This window comes from Tyto alba, unplaced genomic scaffold (assembly GCF_018691265.1).
Source record: "Tyto alba isolate M040663 unplaced genomic scaffold, T.alba_DEE_v4.0 Super-Scaffold_2, whole genome shotgun sequence".
NCBI lineage: Eukaryota > Metazoa > Chordata > Aves > Strigiformes > Tytonidae > Tyto > Tyto alba.
The window spans coordinates 21,053,922-21,075,132 of record NW_024881282.1 but is presented as its reverse complement, the minus strand read 5'-3'; the positions used below and the strand labels follow the sequence as shown (position 1 = coordinate 21,075,132).

Genomic DNA, 21,211 nt, shown 5'->3' with positions numbered 1-21,211 from the left:
ACATCAGAGGTGCATCTAACAGCAATAACTATTAGAATGGTTAAGGAAGATACTGGTGAAACCTCATGCAGTGCTTGGGCATGGTTTTGTGTCTCTGGACTGAAGGTGAATTCAAACTGAAGCAGGTGCAGAAACAATGGATAGTCTGTTAAACTTTATCTTGTCTTCAGATAATGATGGCTGAGAGAGAATAGAGAATATTGTTTCACTGAATTTACGAGGTAAACAATGTGGGAAATGCTATTTATACTAAAAACAGTATTGGTCAGTAAACATTGAATATAGAACAGATTATGAATTCAGAATAAAAATGAGAGAAATATTTTTAAAGATCAAATGAGTGATTTTAAAGAATAGTCCTCAAGAAAGAATAGTAGAAGCTAAAATCATACTTGCATTTAAGACTAGCTTTGAATGTTGACATTGTCTCCAGCAGACAGGGATAGAGGTGTTGACCCCAGTGGGTCCGTTATTAAAGCTACAGCTTTGTAGCTCCCTAACTTTAATATAGAAATTAGAAATGCAGGTTTGATTTGGTGATGATCTTAACAACTTCCGTTATGTAGGGTGCTGATAAAAATTGAGAAAATAAGGTTTTTGGCAAAATGTTTTTTGAAAATACTAACTGCTAAGATATTATCTCATTGCACTTACTTAGGACATGTTTTCAACGTGCAAGAGTCTTCCTTGAATGAGCAGCTTGGTATTATAAAGTATAAGTAAGCTCAGCAAACAGATGGAAGCTAAAAATTGTAACTGTGAATGGGATTAAGGCAGAGTTTTATTTACATTATGGTTTGATTTAGGTTTAGGACACTTAAATAGATTTGGTGTTTCATGTAGGGCCAGTTTGGCTGCAGTCTGGTTTAGTTTAAAAAGGGTGTGATCCAGAGCTTTATAAGGTGCCTCACCCAGCTGTTCAAATATTTTGTTTTACTTTGTGATTTATTGTAAAATGTGTAGGATTATAATGAAGTTTTTTTGGCAATATGTACAATGGTGCTATGGAAATAAAATATTGACTGAATAAATGAAAGAACATTAAAGTTCACCAGAAGTCCAAACTGAAAGTTTCCAAACCTTTTGGGAAGGGTTAACTGTTTGTGTTAATGAAAATAGCAAATGCTAATGTGTACAATTCTTCTACCTCTAGGAACCAGATGTCCTACCGACTTTGCTGAAGTTCCCTCAATTCTGATGGAGTACTTTGCAAATGACTATCGAGTGGTTAACCAGTTTGCAAGGCATTATAAAACAGGACAGGTAGGGAAAATTAATACGTAAACTGTTGAAAATAGGAATAAATAAATTCAGGAGAAGAATAATATTTAAATGTGTTATTTGTTAATAATGTTTAAAGTCAAACAATGGATTATTTTAATATTATAATTTCAGTTATTCAGAAAAAAATGTTAATATTCTCGTTGCAGAAAAGATAAATGTAGTCTGTAAAAGACTACCAGATCCTTATATTCAAGGTTCCAATTACGTATTTAAAACTTTGAACCTTTTTTTCCTACAAAAGTTGTGTAGTTTCTACACTACAGAAACTTAGTGTAGTAGGTGAACAAATTCTTTGTGAATCAAGTTATGTGGAATATTTTAATTTAATGACAGGTAAATTATGACAAAAATAGAGATTCATCATTGAACTTTCTAAAGCCTATCTTAAAATAAAGCTTGGGCACCGAATATTGGAGATAAATCAAAATGAACTGCAGTGTTTAAAAACTCTCATTTTTAGCACAGTGTAGGGTAGTAATTGAAATATTTTGTGATAAAAAGTGTACTGCTTTATTTAGAATGAGATTAGGATCAGTTAGACTTTGGCAGTTGTGAATCTCTGCATTGAAACTCTGTTCTCTTTTTTACATGAAGTTATACAATCTACTGCATAGATCTGCTTTCTATGGGAAATTTAGAAAACTGCTCTTTGGAACAAGGTGACTTTTGATGGTTGCTTTAATGCATGGCAGCAGAACATGGTTTATATTTGTACAGCCATTTTAAAAATACAAGCCAGTAAACAATAACCAAAGATCTTTTTCTACTGCTTTTGATTGAAGTAAGTTTCAGTGTACTCAGATGTGATGGTTGAAGAATAGACTACCCATCAATGCAAAACCACGAAAGCCTCTTAAGAGCTGTGTAGTGTTATACTTTAGTGAAGCTTTTTATCCAATACTAAGCATTGTCTATTTCACTATTATGAAAGTGGAATTATGTTTACTTCCATTGAACAGTTAGAAAAATACATTGCTCAACTTTTATTTTGATAGATGCTGTCTGATAAATTTGCTCTGTAAAGATGCTTCCATTTTTTTTTTTTTTACAGAGCAACAATTTCTGTAGAACTGATTGGACTAAGAAAGTGTCCTTGAAACCTGGGCATTAAAAGTACTTGGTTCAGGAGTGTTCACCATTTATGTTTGAGTCCACATACCAAAGCACTGCTTCCTAGTGTTCTCTATAAAGTTCATGTAGTGTTTAAACATTGTGGAGTTAATCTGATTGCATATGAGTTCAGAGAATGAGCTTGACTAAAACATCTGAAAGAGATTTGTGGAACATTATTTATGGCTTTGTATTTTCAAAATGGCTTAACAAATCTAAACCACGTTTAGTTGCAGTGCAAAAGTTAAGAACCAGACACTGTGTCCCATTTCACATTTCCACAAGCTTCTTCTGTTTATTGGTGGTGAAATCTTGCCCTTTCAGAGAGCAATTGAGAGAGTTTTAATGTAGAAATTCAGTCTTGAAGGGGGCAAGAATGGATTATTCCGGAAGATGAGAAAAGGAGCCTGAAACTGCTGTGTGGCTTTTGAGGGCTTTAGTCGGCTTCCTTTTAATTGCTTTTTTAAAAATTTAGAATGTGTTTTTAAGCCATAATCCAAGATATATAAATCTGCTTTTGCTTATGTTGGTTCATCTAAGTTAGTTTTAAGAATCTGATATCAGATTTCTATATCTGTCATTTAAATACAAATAGGTTGAAGTCTTCAGTTACTGAATTTAGTGATTGTTACAGCAATTACTTTTATCTGTTGTGTATATGTTACAAAGTACTTTGAATAGAAAATCCCAGCTCTCTTACATTTACAACTTCACAAAAATCCTTTTGGGGTTTATATTTTCTGTGCTTATTCCTTGACTGATTTTTTTGGTGTGCAAATAGAAACTTGAGTCAACATTTTCTTCTCCGTTTTTTTAGTTATTTGAAAGAAAAATTAGTTCACTTCACCCCCTTTTCAAGGGGAAGTAAGGAAGGTGGATGAAACAGTTAAAATGTTAAATTTGTAAAACCACTTTATCCAAATGTTGTTCCATATGAGAACTTCCATTAAGCTGCTTCTTATGAATGAAGAGACTGAGCTTTTCTGTGTGAGAAGGATCTTTCCTGCAGCAACACCAACATAGCTCTACTGGATGTTGACAGAAGGAGGGTTTTTTACTGACCTAGCTTGTTGAGGAGGCAGTGCAGATAATTTGAAAAAGTATCTTTCTTTTGGCATTGCTGCACCTATGCTATAGTTTTTGCATTCAAGTTTTAGGTGGTGTCATTTTTAACACTCCTACTGAACATAATTATGTCAGAAAAACTTGGTAGCATAGTCTCAGTTTATGATTGCCCTTGCCATAAAAGCCAATTGTAGAAGGACTAGTTCTGAGGATCCTCATTTAGGATCAGTGCTTATTCTTACGGGAAGAGGAGGGGAAAGAGGTGTTGTTTTGATTATTAAAACATGAACTGTTGAAAACTTTTTTAGTAGCACTGCAAGAAAAATGATTTGGTCGGCAGGCTTTCAACGATGAGAATGCATTATGCATATAGATGTGGATCATGAGGATCTGGTCCAAAATATCTTGAAGCTTATATAAAGTGTGTCTCTACTTTCTGTCCATTTTGGATGGTTGTGCTGTTCAGTACTGAGGAGTGAAAAAGCTTGCAAGCTCTTCTGGCAAAAGGAGGAGGTCTTGTGAATTTAGTTCAAAAAGCTGGCCAGCACAAAAATACTTGTTCCAAGAAAGTAGCAAGCCTAGTTTTCCTTTCATCTTAAGATAACTCAAACCAGATAATCCTTGAGGGGAAAAAAAATAAAAATAGAGAAGATTGTGTTAATTAGTTACTAAAGTTGAATTACTCGGGTAAGCTTATGAAGTCAGGCCGTACCAAAATGAAGTCATAACAGTGCTTAAGCAGACAAATCTGGTTCATACGTACCATTCTGTGTCACACTGTGTGTTTAACTTCATTTGTTCAGTGCACAGATATATGCGGTAGGTCTGTCAAGCTAAATCATTTTAAGCTTTTGTGTCTTTGGAGGCTCTCTTGAGCAAAGGCCAGTATTTCAGCTGTTCAAATTTGAGCTGACTTCATTTTTTACAGAGATGGAGTTACAAAGGCAGTATTGTATTAGCATGCTTACAAGAATAAGCCCACAGATAGTAAACAGTCATAATGTGTCGCGGTTACTACACAGCAATAAGGAGTTAAGTGTGCTTTGGGACACAGGGTATTCTGTTCTTTTAGTCACCATGGCAAACATGCTGAAAAATTGATGCCAAGATCTTAAAGTTACTTAATATAGAAGGATGGAAAAGTAGAACCTAAAGTAAAGCCTGTAGTGTTTAAAAAATTGAATGGTTATTCAGTTAACATAGTTTTAGCCAAAGCACTGTGAAGCCTTTGTTTTAGAGGGAGGACAGTTTGATGCCGGTTTTATCAGAGGGTTCATCTTTCAGGATAGGCAAAATAATCGTTGATGCATTTTGTTCTTCACTCAGCTGCTTATTAAGGGGCTGCATGAGATTGTAGTGGAGCAAGGAGAAATAGATTCTATTGCCCGAAACAGTACATCTTCCTCAGTACATACAAGAGCTCGGCATATCTGTATGCCTGACATTGACAGGAACGAACTTTGGAGAGGGGTGGTGATCTCTGAAAAACACTCTGGAGTCTAATTTTAGTTCCCTAAAATCTTAAATTTTAAAATCCCAAAGGTGCTTTTGGGTAAATAAATGATCTCCTTTTTATCATTGTTTCATTTTAATCTAATTTTGGCTATGTTTTTCTGGTGCCAAATTCTTCTTGGCTTGTGAATTATGATCAAAAACAACACAATCTTTGAGCCAGATCAGTGGCACTGATAGATTTAAACAAAAAAAGCATTTAGGTCTTTGTCCTGTGCATTTTTGTCAATAGGTATTTTCATAAGAATGATTTGTAATTTCCTGTTGATTTTAATCTGCTCAAACAGTAGAGCTTGATCTTCAGTGCAGAGTAGATCTACATTGTTTGTTTGATATTCAGATGGCTGCAAAAAAGATTTTCTTGGAGGCTTATGGAATTACCTACATTTTACTTCGTCTCTAGAAGGTGTTGCTAAGCCATCTCCTGTGCAAAGTCTGTAAGAAACGCTTAGCTCTGAACTGAGAATAAGAACCTGCTTCAGTTGTTTATTAAGCAGGGCTGGATGTGACCAAATCTCCCCGGGAGTGTACAAAGTCTGTCCACATCTCCAAACCTTGATGCTCTGTGCCCCAGTGAACTGCAAACTTGTATTTCTCAATTCAGTTGAGGATCTGTGGGACTGTGGTTTACTAAAATGCCAATCAGAAAAGTCTTGGTGCCTCTTGTTCTATTTATTTTGTGTACCAGTTGAAAGCCTGTACTCTTAACTTCCTCTTACCATCATTTAATATAGCTGAAATATAAAACTGAAAGTCTATTATGTTGAAAGAGCTGGTGTGACCTTACTGGTAGGAGTGTTCTTGGCTTTAACGGTATTAAATTATAACTGTGTAAAATATACATGTTTGCTGTTGTCAAGCTTTTGGATTGTTCAACTTTTTTAACACTGACAAATTACAATTTAAGAATTCCCATCCACTTTTCTCATACTTTACTGTACCCAAAATACAGGTGCCCCTAGAAGAAAGCAGTTTTGTTTAATTCCAGACTGTGCTACTTCACTAGGAAATGAAAGCCTCCAAAAAGCTGCCAAAACTTGCTCATAGGTTTGGTGCTTAATAACAAAATCTGTTCAAAATTCTATAGGCTTCCTTACACAAGGGTTTCTTGCATGACAACTAAAACTGTGTTATTGCAAACCCACGTGTGCTTTACTTCCTGGATGAAAAGTTGTTGAAATGCATGTCTCACTCTGTGTAAGAGAATGAGACAAGAGATGTTCATGGAGCCAAGAGAAAAATTGTCCGACCAAAATACTACTTACCATTTGTAAGTTTTTTTTCTACTTTGCTTCATGCCTTAATAATTTTTCTCCATAGTTAAGTAGTATTTTGACCAATACTAAATCCAGTCCGGAACCTCAAGGTAGTAAGTTACTAACATCTTTATTACTATGGATAATGGCCCATTACTCTTACTCTAGTAGTCCAAAATCATCATGTAATTTGAAACAGAATTTTTGTATTTAGGAAGGGTAAATAGTGGCCTAACAAGGATATACTGTAGGACAGACTTCATGTTCATTGGTTCATTTTTCTGTCTTGAAATTTAACAGCTGTGCACATTTATGACAGATAAAATAGCTGGTGTTGTTCTATCCCATTCTTGACCCAGCTAACATTTGTGTTGGAGAAGAGGTTACAAGCCTTGGCAAGCTACTGCATAAAACAGCTGTGGAACTTGAGAGGTTTTCTTACCTGCTTTAACTTTCAGATTCTACAGAGTCAATTGATAACATTTTCCTCACTTATGTGTAATTTCTCTGGAGTTGGGGTTTTATTCTGTAGACATTAACATTGTTTGTCTTGAAGTTGTACCGTTTGCAAAGAATCTAAACATATGCCTCTGACATCAGGATCTGTAGACTTTCATGTATTATTTCTTAAACACTTCAACACACTGTAAAAGTGTAGGTATGTTTTTAGAGTTCGGTGTAATACCATCTGTATTACATTATACAGCTTGTAGTAACTTTCCTAATATTTTAGCAATAACCTAGTTATTTTAACCATATTTAATGTTTGGTTAATAAAACTGATAGAAAAAATAAGAATAGGCTTACTAGGAAAATCTATTGAAAAGCTTCAGGAATCAGTGGGAAAAGTATAAGGTCAAACAATTCATATACATATTCTTAAAAATCTGCCATTAAAAAGTCTTTGAATGTACTTGTAGACATCTGGATAGTAAGTAGAAAGAGTTTGCTTAATGGCTTGAAAAATGTCTCTGACTTTCAGCCCATGGTGACATTGATAATTTTATTGCCATAGATGTGGAGTAAATTTAACTTTGTGAAAAATTTCAAAGGTTAAAGATTTACTATTCATGATGACCAAATATTTTTATGTGGGTTAGGGTAGAAGGCCTGATGCTTTCCCAGTTGAAGTTAAAAAGACCCTGCCAGCTCAATGGGAGTTATGTGGGCTTCCATGTAAATCTAAGTGAACTGTGCTCAAAGACCAACAGGAGAATCTCTTATAATAACTGTTTTTGAATATTAATCAGGATGACCTGGGGGGACTTTAACTGCTTCATCTGTTCTTTAGTTCTAAATTAGTCATAATATTCTTAACAGGCATATAAGGGAACATACAGGATCAATTTATAGAAAAACAGATACTGAGACACAGTGGTTTCTTGATTGTTATGTAAATTACTACTGATATCTTAATTGCCCATTTAATGCTTTGTTTAGCAAATGAGATTTCCTTCCTTGTTGTAAAGCACTTCAAATATGCTTTTAGTACCACCAGAAGTCTTTTTTTTGCATCTTCAGCTTTTTCTAGGAGTAAGCATACTATTTACAATTACACAATAATTCTAAATATATTCTGACTTTTTTTTTTTAATTCAAGCCACTACCAAAAAACATGGTGTCAAGACTATGTGAGTCCAAAAAGGTATGTGCTGCAGCTGATATGCAACTCCAGGTATGTTTTTTGCATTCTAGTCTCTACTCTCTATCCAGAATTTACAGAACATACTTCATTTCTTCTAATTTCACCGCATTTTTATTTTAATGCAGACACATTAACTATATGAAAATAGTGAAAATTAATTTATTTTAATATTGATTTTCATGTTTGTTTTTGTGAACGTGTTCTGTGCTGTCTGCTTAAACCTAAATGTCTAAATCTGTTGGAAAATACCATGAAAACCAGAGCTTTTGAAAATGGTTGGATTATCAGAATTCCCAAATGTGGTTTAAGATTGAGTTCTTAAATTAGTGGAAACATTTAAGGAGAGCTTGCAGTAGAGGAAGTATTGTGTACCTTTCGGATCATTAAAGTGTAGAAGGACTGAGAGATACAGGCCACCTTTGTAAAATCAGACCAGCTTGTTTATCTACTAGAATGTGATTTGAGCTCCTTGTCTTCTGCAGCTCTGGTATGAAAGTGGCAACTTTTTGCTGCCATCAAAATTGGTGGCTGAGCTATAAGGCTGTAAGAGTTCTCTCTCACAGTGTTCGGAGCAGTAATTAAACTCATAAACCTTTATTTTCTGTGGGCAAATGTGATTGATCAGTGATTCTCATAAACAAACTATCGGTGTTGCTTTTCTTCAAAGGAAGTAGAGGAATGTAGGGTTCTATCTAAAATAGGTATTTAGGTTTTTTCAGTCCTGCAACATCAGTTCTCAGAAGTGAACAGTAGCATTAGCATCTAACCAAGTTTTTTTACAGTGATAGTTTAGTATGCTACAAGCTTCTGCTGTGTGATTTTTGTGATTTTGTTTTCTTTGTTTTGCCTTAATCCAGAAGCGTAACTTCTTTTTACAGTTGACCTGGTGCTTAGGTGAGAGAACTCTGCTAGTACCTTAATAAAGGGTAGACATTATTTTTGAACTGTGGAAAGAAATAAATTAAACGTCAAATCTTTGTATTTCATCATTCTGAAAAATGCCCAGATGATTACAGCTCTGTCTACAGATGTGAATTGTGCTGGTTAACTCAAGTTGAATTAAATTAAAAACTTAGTTAATTATTTGCAGTTTAGTCTGTGCAGTTATTTATAGTGATTTAAAACTAATCAGAATACCGGTGTGTGGACTTGTGAATGTGTACATGTCGGTTGCACTAATCAAAACCAGACTTAACACTGTTTTCAGCGTATACATATATTTTTCATTGGTTAAACTTGACAGCTTTTTGAATTATGCTTTCAGTGCAGCGCTGGCTGTCAGTGGCCAGTGTTGGCTGTGCAGGTGTGAACAAGGAGGGTGCTACCTCTGGCTATACCTCTGTGACATAAAAATAACTGCACCCTCTCTGCAGGTCTGATTCTGAAAAGCACACTCCTGGCTCTGAAAGGTTCTCATATAGAGGTAGCTGAGAATCCAGAAAGAATGTGGACAAGAATATAACTAATTCATATGGGGATTTTTTGGGGAAAAAGCCAATTCTGGACTGAAACAAAATTTATACTTGAGAATGTTTAGTGGTTGATCTCTATTCATGAAGTCCACCAACACAGAATAATTTGCCAGTGTACAGACTGGTAACCACCGAAGTGATGAACAAGTGCTTTCATATGCACCCATTCTCTTCTGGTGTGTCCATAATAGCTATACATAGATCTGACAGATTTCGTCTCAACTTCTAATATGTATTTGCTATAATCCTGTCAAGGTCTGAGACCAAATTGACAGTGTGGGTGCTAAATGGGCTTGGATAGCAAGAACACTTTAAGTCACAGATACATTAACAGGTGACATGGCCTCCCTGTCCTGTGACGGGGAGATGATGTGTTCCAGCAGTCAATCAAGGAGGGGTCACTGAATTGGTCCCATGGGGTGGGCTGTGCAATCCCCCTGCTGCTGTTGGCCCTTAGCTGCTCCTGGGGTCTCTCTCTGTAGGGTCTGTCCTAGAGTGACTCCAGACTTCGTAGCTTCAGAACTGAGGGGACAGCACTCACTTCTAGTGGGATCAAATTCCTGTGGGCACCTAATAATTGACTGGTGCTAGCAATGATGCAGTGATTAAGCAGGCTGCTTGCCCTCTAATTACTTTTGTGTAACTAATGTTCAACTAGTCTCAACCCATGCCAGATAACCATAATGTCACACTATTATTAATTTATTAATTTCCGACTTCAGCACCACATGTTTTTGGAGATTCCAAATGTAATACCTGCAGAAGTATGCACTCATTTCAAAGAGTCAGACTGGCAGAGCCATTCTGTTTATTAATTCACAAAAAATGTCCCAGAGAAGTTGACTGCATGGCAAATATAAAGTTCATCCATTCCTTTGTAGAAGTGTGTATTATGCAGATTTAAAAGTATAATAATTAACTGAAGAAAAACATGCCAAAGTATATACATACTACTGTGAATTGATGGCTCTAATATCTTTCCTTCAGGCTTTACAAAGAGTATATTGACAACTAGATGCTATGTAAGCCTTATCTGACCTTTAAAAGAAAGAAAAATGCTTACAAATTTTCCAGCAGTGGGAAAAATGCCTAAAGGCTCTTTCCATTCAGAAAATTGGCACGTGAAAATAAGAAATGATGCCGGTTTTTCATCATAACTATAATACCTCTGCATTGTCCTCCAGCTCATGTAATCAGTTACTCAAGAGGAATGATAGGAGAATCCATGCATCTTCTCATAATGCTTTTTTCATGCAGACTGAGTCCCAGAGTCTTTCAGTCAATAGTAACTTCACTGGAAAATGCATAACTGTTTACATATTAATGCTATTAAGCTCTCAAGGAGCTAGCAAGAACTGTAATCAAGTGAAACCAATACATACCAATGTCAGTGCAAAATAGATAGACAGTATGAAAATAGATAACTATTTGATGGCCTTTTTATATTTTCAGGCCTTTTGGGAAATGTGTTTTACTGAAATCGGAAATAATTTTCTAGCTACTGCTTAATATTAAGTGTTCGCATGCTCCTCAGCAATATCACCTAAAGTCCTCTGTTTCTGGGATGTGTCTCCTTTTCCCGTTTCAAAGGCCTGTGTAAACACACAGAACTGTGGTTTGTAGATGGGAATGCTTATGGCTATAAAGTTCATCAGTTTATTTTCAGGGATGGATTTTTTTTTTTTTAACTATGCTGTCCAGGTGGCCTGGCTTATAGCTTTCTTCCCACACTTTACATGTGCCAGGATGGGGAAAAGCTTATAGCTGGCTTCAGTGACTCACTTCCCTATCACCACGTTGTTCTTTGGGCAGTCCAATTCACTGGTCTTCAGCTGACATTTTCCCACTACCTAGCTGTGAATTGAGCTTTTGCTTCAGCTCCCTGACCACAAACTACATGACTCCAAATTTTACTTTAGAGAAGGTCCACTGCAGTGCAGTCTGCGCCACCTTGACAGGAACACTGAAGAGCAACTGCAAACAGATCCTAACAAAGCTGGGAGATAGAAAAAAGAATCAAGGCTGGGCTGAAGCAGGATGCTAAAGTCCATTGTCAGATGTGGAAGTTCCTCATGCTTGGTTTGCGGGTTTTTTGGAGAGGTAAGGGAAGTTGGTATGAAATGACTCCTGCAGTCACAAAGGCCTACGGTAACGGGAGAAAGTGAGTTTTCTAGGACTGCTACATTAGGTAATTTCCAGATCTATGCATGGTTCTTACTGTTGGTCATACTCTCAGTCACTTTTGCTACCATAAATGCTGTAGCTTTTGTTAAACTTTGTTAAAAAATGAACTTGGATTCTCGAGACCAGTTCTAAGGATGAAACATAAAAGCAAAGGCAATGTGAAGCCTCTTTCTCTTCTAAGATAAGAGTAAATAATATTGTAGTTCTCACAATCTAGTATAGGTTTTTCTTTAGATTTTTAGTTTTTCATGCTTTCAATATAATGATGGAAAATTTAAAATACCCCTGCAAAGTTTGGTTTAAAAAAATAAAGTGCTTATTATTGTTTGCCATTTGGTGCAGTGTCTTCATGGAGTTATCCTCTGAATAGATATTTGCTGCCTACTCTGGGTTTGTAGATAGGTGATACTAAGTGCTTGCATCTCTTGTTCAGTGTTGCTATCTGGGACACAAAACTTGCAATATCTTTAGTGGCTGCTTGTGCAAGTTTAGGTCTTACTGACCTCTTTTGTCCTCATTAGCCATATAGATAGCAAGCAGGAAATTCAGGAGTCCTCCTGCAAGCCATGGCTTCTTCACCCCTCTCCTTATGACCCTCAGTTTTTCTTGAAAAAAAATCAATTTTCACATTTGTTATTTGTCAACAAACACTGTCAAAGAATTTATCAAGATTCTGTCTGTTAGAAGACAGCTTATTCAAACAGGAGGAATACGATCCTTTAGAAACAGTTTTGGTGAGAGCATGTGTTGTATCCAGCCCAAATAAAATAAATGCTGAATTCTGATAAATTATTAAAGAGCTCAGAATGGATTTGTACCCAAATTTCATAATAATAAAGATTTTTTTCATGGGTTGAGGGGTTTGTGTTATTCATGTCACGTAAAACATCCATTCTCCATGGATGCAGAATGCCTCCAAACAGCATTTTCTCCATAAAATTTCTGCATTTCATGGTTGTAATTCCTAAAACAGTGTGTTTATCTCTTTGGGAATGGTATCGCAGTGTCCCTGGGAATGTGATTGGGTGGGCCTGAATCTTTAGCCAAATAATTTGCTTCATTCCTTGCATAAAAATTTTTTTGAGGCTCCCTACCATCAATTTTCCTATTAAATGTGCCTACCACAGGATGGCCTGACCTCAACTCTTTGGCTTAAATATCTGGATCCACCAAACTTCTCAAAAATACCTTGTGTTGCACAGCAGTGGATGTCCTCTTCTTCTGTCTTTCCTGCAGTTCCACAGAATAGGAAATCATCAGCATCAAAAAAAAAAAATGTTGCAATTATTTTTTTTTTTTTCAGTGATGTCACACAGTGAGCCTTGGCACTGTCTTCTATCCATGCCTATTTCATGTTTGCTGTTAAAATGCCTGATACTCTGCTTTGCTATCTTTTCTTGTAAAGTCTTTTGATTGGTGCTGCTTTCCTGATCTCCAAACACCTCAGTAATTTAGCCATGCACCTGTATTCAGCCATAGTTCACATGCTTCTGCACAAAAATCACCTATGAACTAGATCTTAGCTGTGGCAAAGTACCCTCCTGGTACAGTGTGATCTCAGGCTAAGCTTACCCGGCAGCGATTTATTGCTCTGATTGTGAGAGCTAAAATAAAGGAAGGATCTGCCTTAGTACTACACTGTTTGAGTGCTCTAGCAGAAGCTCAGGGGCATCAGCTGCTCCATGTGCAGCTGCTTATGTTCACTGCCTGGGCCATAACTTGCCCGTGCGGGTGTGATGTGTTCTCATGGCTGCATGCACATGTATTGGAATAGCTTATTTTGCTGTGTCCACTCACATAACTTTAAGTCTTTTTATTAAATCTATTTAAAAATAATCTTTTTGAAAAGTGGCATTGCTGGACGGCTTTCAGGACAGGTCTTAATTTTATTTAAAAATGCAGGTGATTTAGTACTGCCAGTGTTCTTGGTGACCTAAAGACAGATTTATGAAAGGGCATGATGGTGGTGAGAGATGTACTCCAAAAACCCGTTTCTCTCCTTGTATGTTATACTAAAACTGAAATATTTACAAAACCATATATATTTAAACTCTTCCCTCTCCCTATTCTTTTTCTCCCATTCTTTTCTATTGATCTTTTTTGGTTGTCAAATGCCAATGCCATGTGCCAAAGACCAACATGTATTTATTTTATCTCTTCAGGTATTTTATGCTGTCTTGGACCAAATCTATCATGGGAAACATCCCCTACAAAAGTCAACCACAGAAATTTTAAAGGAAACACAGGAGAAAGTTTATGGATTGTCATATGTACCTAATACAGTGAGTAGAAACATTCTGACTGTATAAGCTACACCTTTTCTTTGATAGCACATTAATACCTCTACCTCTCTCTGCCCCTTGCCCCACACATTCACATGCTTATTGTATTACGTTGAAAGAGTTTGCTTTCTTTCAGCGACTTTATCCTGAGAGTAGGGTGTTTGAAATTTTCAGCTAAAAATAAAAATGTAATTAATGTACCCATTCTTGTACAGGTATAGTCTTGTCATGCTGAACTTGATTACTTTTTATTTTATTTTCTTATTAAGGAAGGCGCTGGAAACAATACACTGGAAAGAGGGTTTATTCTAGCTTTGCAAAGAACTGTTTGTAAAAGACAACAAAACACTGTGCTGCATGTTGGTGTTTGTATGCTGTCAGTGTCAGCACGTGAGAGCAAGTCAGTGTGAAGTAGGACTGGGAAGTGAGTTTTTCTCACTGTACTGCTGTGACCTTCGGCACATCACTTAACCTTTAATCTGGTGTCTGAAAGTGTTAAAGCCTTGACTTCTACTGAGCTAGGTAATTTTGATCTTCCATCATGACGAATCATGCATTTGTTCTGTACTTCATGTGACTTCCAGAGGTGCAGTCTGCAGAGATGATAGTCACGGGGTTCTATGGACTGTCTGGAGCTGAATTCCCAGCCAGAGTAAGGCCTGAATCACTGTTTGACACTTTGGTCAGAATACCCAGGTCTTTTCTTTCCTTTCTGCTTCTCAGGAAATGTACTTTTCTCTTTAGCAAAAGTGTGACTTTCAGTTTCTGAGAAGCGTATTAGGAGATCTGTGCTTCAGCCCTTTCCTCATTGAAGCTGTATGGCCTCTGCTGGCCTGGCAAAGCCAGAGAAGTGGAAGCAAGATATCTTCAGAGTACAATATCTGACTTCTTAGCATTTTTGTAAGTGTTTTACATCATTCCTCCTCACGTGTTAGCCAGTGAATGGAACAGCTCTCTGCTTTGAAAGTTAGCCTGTGGGTTTTTTATTCCGTTTAAAATATTTTTTATTTAGCTGTTACTTTCAAAAGATTGTAACATCTTGTAACGAGCAGAGTCTCAATATGAAGAGAGACAGCAAGTTTTGGCTTGAAACTTTATCCCAGAAAAATGTGCTGTGAACTGTTGAATTGCCAGAATTAGTGTCTCTAGTCAAAAACTGTAATACAATTTAAATTTCAGTAAGACTTAGTGGAAAAATTACATTAGAAGAACCTTAACACTCTGTAGAGTAAGTAATGTCTGTAATTTGGTTTGCTGTCCTTTGCTGTTCTTTCTTCCAAACTTAAGATATGCTTTCAGTTTAATTCGTAGTCCAGAAAAAAAAATGTCTTGAAAGAAAAAGATTTTTTCTTAAGTGAAGAGAGTATATTCCTTCTTTTCATTTAATTTCAGATCTAGACACTGAAATATAGTAAAAGAGATCAGCTTTTATTCTCATCTGTCATTTGGCTAGGTACCATATATGGCTTGCAGAGAAGACAAAGTGTTTAGATTATTTTAATTTTATCTGCTTTCTGTAGGTTTAGATTCAATTACGAATTGCTAAGTTAGGCTTGTATATCTTAAGTTAATGGTGGTGGGTAAAAGTAATTCTTCCTTAGTGAAGAACTTAACTACATTAATGTGATTTTTCTCTAGTAGTATTGTCTGTCGGGGCTGCACAAGCATCCATTATTATCTCCTTCTGATAAACGTTAATTCCCTCTTATTGCTCTTGACAGGCAAGTAAATTTAGTAAATATCCTCTGAATGTACTTGGGCTTCAGTCTCAGTGTGCAAACTAATTTTCTGAAGTAGATCCACAGCATATATCTTCAGCAGATGAAGTTCTGTCTTTGAGGCACATCTCAGATAACAGGACAATTTGAATGCATCTTTTTGTTATAATACTTTCAACACCGAGGCACATAAACTGTACCTAATAAGTAAATGCTGCTGTATTGATATGGAGATACCTGTTTTAAAGTAAACCAAAGCATCATCCTCAACAAATACCATGTCTTCCATGCCAACAGTAGACGGGATAGTGGGAAGAAAATCCTGTCAAAGTCAGTATTTGCCATTCAAATAGGTTTTACAGGCATTGGAGCAATTGGCACTGCATGCAGTAGTATTTACGTTGACTGCGTTGACACAGATGGTCGCAGAAACTAGTACCACATGCAAGGCAGAAAGGAAGAACGGAGCAGACTGTAGACAGACGGAAGCACAGAGAAACAGCATTCCATGAGACTTTGTTTTCCTGAAGAATGCAAGTATCTATTTCTGGCTGGCCATTGCTTATCTATTCAAAAGTACACAAGGTTTGCTGCTGGCTCGTGGAGGATGAAATTCCACTGGGATTTCCTTGCTCTATTACCAAATCCAGAAGCTGATGACTGGCAGGCAGGGGGCAAGGAAATGTATCTGCCTGTTTTTGTAGTGTCTGGTGGTTTTGTTGGCAGAGGAGATTTGTGTTACTGAGTTTTGAAAATGAATAGAAACTTTGCGCAAGTGGGATGGTTGAGTCCTTGTGATGCCTTTAAAAAGCAATCATTCTTCCTTTTGACTCTTGAGAAGGCAAGATAAACCAAATAATAATGTCCACACATTTTCTTGCTATTTCTTCGTGAATGTACTTGGTGTCAAAATCTGTGCACTGTTAGGAATTCAGTACTCTGCTTTTGCTCCAAACTTTTCTTCAATTCATGGCTTATTTCTCATCCCTTGTGAGCCAGTTTCCATTTACTATGGCCTGTCTTGAAATTGGTAACACTGTCTGCTTTTAGAATATCTCCTGTGGTCTCTTCTACCTTTGTCTCCAGGATGTCCAGAGAGACTTTTTTAAAAGTATCAGGTGACCCTTTGATCAACCTGAGACATGATCAAAGTTTCTCTCCGTGATCTGTAGCTTAGTCCCCTGCCTGTCCTCCAAGTTCAGACTTGAAAACTACTTCCCTTTGAGACAGTCATCAAAACTTAATGATATGCCATTGTTAGTCCTGCGCCAAGCATAGTAATTCCTATCTCCTGCTGTGGGTTTTGGTTCAATATCATAACAAAAAATGAGACACAGGGTGAACAGGCTCTGCAGTGATAGTGAAACTTGCAGCCTCCTGCAGTTATGAAGAAAGAGCTCCCAATAATTAAGTGGTTTTACAGTAAACACCAGCTGCCCAAATCATCATATCTGAATTTTCTTTGTAAAATATAGAATTAGTTTGAATTATTGATTCTTATTTTCAAAAAATTATTATGGGCTTTCTATGATGGACAGACAATTAATATGTAAGCTTTCTTCATTCTAATTCAGAAGTTGGTGGGGTGTCCTGGTTTGACTTGTGACTGTGAGGAAAAATGGTTTAATGGTTTTGAAGAGTAAGGCACAGTGAATCTGGGTTCTTTTTTAGATCACTGCCAAATAGTCCCTTTTGTATTTTTTAAAATTATGTGGCCTTCCAGTAAGCTTTTCTTCTAGAAACATCAGAATTTCTTGTGTGGTACTTGAATATAAAGTTCAGTGTTGGAATTAATCCCCACACATCATTATAATTACATTTGTTAGGAGGGAACATGTTGGTATGTAGGGAACCTTTTGATATTTTTTGGAACATTAAATAATTTGCTTTATACCTTTTTGCTCTAACATGTTAAGTACACATTAGTTCAGAAGGACCACCTCTACCGGTGGCCTAAAATTTACATCAGGTTACAGGTTCAATTATGCTTATATACTTTTGTCCAGAGTGCAGATTTCTTTGGCAGCATGGTAACTTCTTAATGGCCTATGGTTGCCAGTGATCGGAGAGACCAAAACACCTGTGAGACCAAATATGTTAGCCAGCCAAGTTTGCCAACAGAAAACAAGGCAAGTATTGTTATAGATACCCTAGAGGGAAGATGTGTATGGAAAATGGTGTATCGCAAATGTGGTTGTTAGTTCTTTCTTCTTCCTGCAGCTGGAGGGACTCTGCCCAGACAGGGATCCTGACCTTGGAAGGCTCCACCTAGGTCCTTGTCTTAACTTGCTGGGATTGTGTCTGTCATGCTCCTGACAAAGGAAATCAGTGGATGAGCTGCAGCCTAACATTTGGAGTGCTTGCTCAGGGAGGCTGTCAGGCACTACAGGAAGATGTGGCTTGCCATGAGTGCTGAGAACACAAGGATTTCATTAGCAGGACACGTATAAAAGCATCTAGGAGGTTGATCAGCTGAAGAAGAGTTAGTGTCACTAGACAGAAAGAACTAGCTTCTCTGCAGAGAGAAAATAGTTTCTGCATCACACATTGTCACCATGGGCTCGAGTCCCCTGATTGTTTTGCTGAAGAACACCTGAGGGCAAAACAGCAGCTGTGTGCCTCTTTTTTCTTTCTTAGGAACCTTTTCTTAGGAGTTCGAAGGTGACCTAGCCTCAGGCTTAGTTGTGTTAGTTAAGCCAGAGGCCAAAAATTGAGACAGTGTGGTTTCTGAATTTCGGTATCGCAGTCTGATACTGATCATGATCGCTGTCAGTAGTGGTGCTTCAGTGGAGAGGAGAGTATCGTTTTTAACAGGCCTGTTCCTTAGCCTACTGATGGTTGGTTGGCAGTTTGAGTGAAGTATCTTGTTATCGAATCTGTCATCTGTGTCGTTGTGGCATCTATTGTCTTAGGATTTCTTGTTAGGTCCTTGGAGTGAATACTAATGTGTAGTTATAACTCAAATCCTGTATAGCATTTCATGTGAATATCAGTAACACTATATAAAAAGAATAAATATTCAGACTGGGCAAGTGATGAGGCAGTTATCTTAAAATAAATAAGCAATAACCCTTAACCTCTGGCTCTAAAAGTGGTTTTGAATTCTGAAAACTTTACTGAAGTAGTGAACATAAATCTTGAAATTATTGGTAGAGGAGGCAAAGTAGTGACTGCCTATTAAACTTTAAACTGTGATTTCACATCATATTTATTTTATCTACAATCTTCCCAAATTTGTCTTAGATTTATGAAGTTAAACTAATATAACCTTAGAACCTAAGCAAAACTTTGGTTAAAGGAAATGAAAAATAACAGCTGAAAGGTAGAATTGGTGCTGTTGGCAAAGAGCTTTCAAGTGACCAGTAGTGGGTTGAGGAAGAAGGAATAAAATTTATGGTGCTAATCAGTAAGATGCCAAAAAGAAATGATTAAGATAAAAAGCCTGTACATTTGAATATATGTGAATAGGAGGCTATTAGAAAAGTAGAAGTCATATAAAAACTTGAAAACCAGAAAACAGGATAAGCTCTAATGAGCCAAAAATAAAATTGGAAGTTTTGAGCAGCTTAAAAACCAAAAATGTCAATAATGATTAAAACCAATGCAACAGAAAGAGGAAAACTGCTAGATATTTGCTGGAACTGGAAAATAGTGAAGTATGATGATTCAAAAGGCATTGTGTAGTTATCAGAGAGACTGAGCCAAAGACACAGACTATCCTGATGGAAAAAAGATTTGGTAATAAGGGACCAAGCCCTTTAAAGACCTTATTAAGATGATAAAAAAAAAAAAATCATTATATGACTAGAGATAATTATTAAAAGAATATAAAAATTCAGAACAAAAAAAGGCTAGAAATTATGAGCTGCAAAATGCAAGTAGTGAAGTTAATAAAGTTCCATAACTACTGAAGAAATAAGAGGACAGTGAGGGAAAGAACAACAAATGTCAGAGAAAGCAGAAATATTCCATGCCTCTGCCTCAGTGTTTTTTAAAAAATAAGTGAAATTTTAATGTGTATACTTTTTGAGATGGATAGAAACACAACAGAGATTAAGGAATGAGAGAGAAAGAATAATTAGATTAGATGTAGTCAGGCTGTCAGAATACTTATCACTCAAACTCATGAAAAAGTGGTAGTGCTATTATAACTACTCTTATGAAGGGAGGAGGACTTGGGAATTGTAGACTAATCATTCAGACTTTGTCACTCAGGAAGTAGTAGAACCAATTATTAAGCAGCTCACAAGTACCTTGAGAACAGTCAAGTGAGCTAAATAACCATGATTTTTTTAAGAACCATCTGAGATGGAAAAACCCTCTTGTCTTCTTAAGAAATTGATTGACCTTGGGAATTGGAAGGAAGTAGTTGATATCATAACTCTAGACTTAGCAAGCATTCTGACACTTGCAATTCGTAATTCTATGAGCAAACTGTGGAGTTATGGCTGAGCCAACATACAAAAAACATGCTGACAGAGCAGGTGAAAGCTTAGTTTGACTGGGACATTTTAAGTGGAAGTCACCAGGGGTCTGTCCAGGAATTACTGCAGTTCTGTGTTTTTGTTGATGATTTGGATGAGAAATTATTTATGATACTTATAGACGCTCCTTCAGTTGACAAAGATTGCGGAAGTGAAAAATAGAATTGAAATGAATTTGGATCCAAAGTAGTTGGATCACTGTGTTGTAATTCAAGCAAGCAGGGCAGAAGACAAGCTTGGCTGAACAGGGAACTCATCATGGAACTCAGGAGGAAAGAGAAACTGTATGGTCTCTGGAAGCAATGTCGGGCTTCACAGGAAGAGTACAGAGCTGTGGTTCATTTATGCAGAGAGAAGAAGGCCGGAGCTCAGTTAGAGTTGAAACTGGCCACTTGTTTTGGGTAACAAGAAGGGCTTTTTAAAGTATGTTAATAGCAAGAGGAGGTCTAAAGAAAACATTGGACCAATACAAGAAAAAGCAGAGGCATTCAATGCATTTTTTGCCTCAGTCTTTAGTAATACTGATAGACCTTGTGCTGCCCGGTCCCCTGGGTCTGAGGACCACCTGTGTGGGAACAGCGACTTTCCATTTGTGGACACTGCAATTGTAGGGGACCAGCTGTATCAGCTGAATGTTCACAAGTCCATGAGGCCTGATGGGACTCATCCCAGGGTACTGAAGGAGGTAGCAGATGTTACAGAAGGACCCCTCTTGATCATATACCAAAGGTCTTGGGACTCTGGGGAGGTCCCTGGTGACCGGGAGCTAGCCGGTGTTATTCCAATTTACGAAAAGGGTATTAGGGAAGAAAAACTACAGATGTGTTAGTCTAACCTCAGTTCCTGGAAAAATTGTGGAGAAGATTGTACTGGGTACTGTTGAAAGGTGTTTAAAGAATAATGCAATCATCAGACACAATCAGCATGAGTTCATGAAGGAAAGGTCCAGTTTAACTAATTTGATATCCTTCTGTGATAAGGTCACCCACCAAGTGGATAAAGGGAAGGCAGTGGATGTAGCTTTTCTGGATTTTAGTAAGGCTTTTGATACTGTCTCTCACAGCATCCTTCTGGACAAGTTGTCCAACTGTGGGATGAGCAGGTTTACAGTGCACTGGCTGAAGAACTGACTGAAAGGCAGATCTCAAAGGGTTGTAGTGAATGGGGCTACATCTGGCTGGTGACCAGTCACCAGCAGC

At 37.1% G+C, this 21,211-nt stretch overlaps 1 protein-coding gene across 1 annotated transcript in view; it reads left to right on the top strand.

Moving 5' to 3' along the window:
• Positions 1–21,211, top strand: part of LOC104366465 (mitochondrial intermediate peptidase) — a 79,719-nt gene that overhangs the window by 37,808 nt on the left and 20,700 nt on the right. The window contains exons 14-16 of the mRNA XM_042792969.1: positions 1,154–1,263; positions 7,828–7,902; positions 13,691–13,810. Of these exons, the coding sequence (XP_042648903.1) occupies positions 1,154–1,263; positions 7,828–7,902; positions 13,691–13,810 (305 nt within the window). The remainder of the gene's footprint in view (positions 1–1,153; positions 1,264–7,827; positions 7,903–13,690; positions 13,811–21,211) is intronic.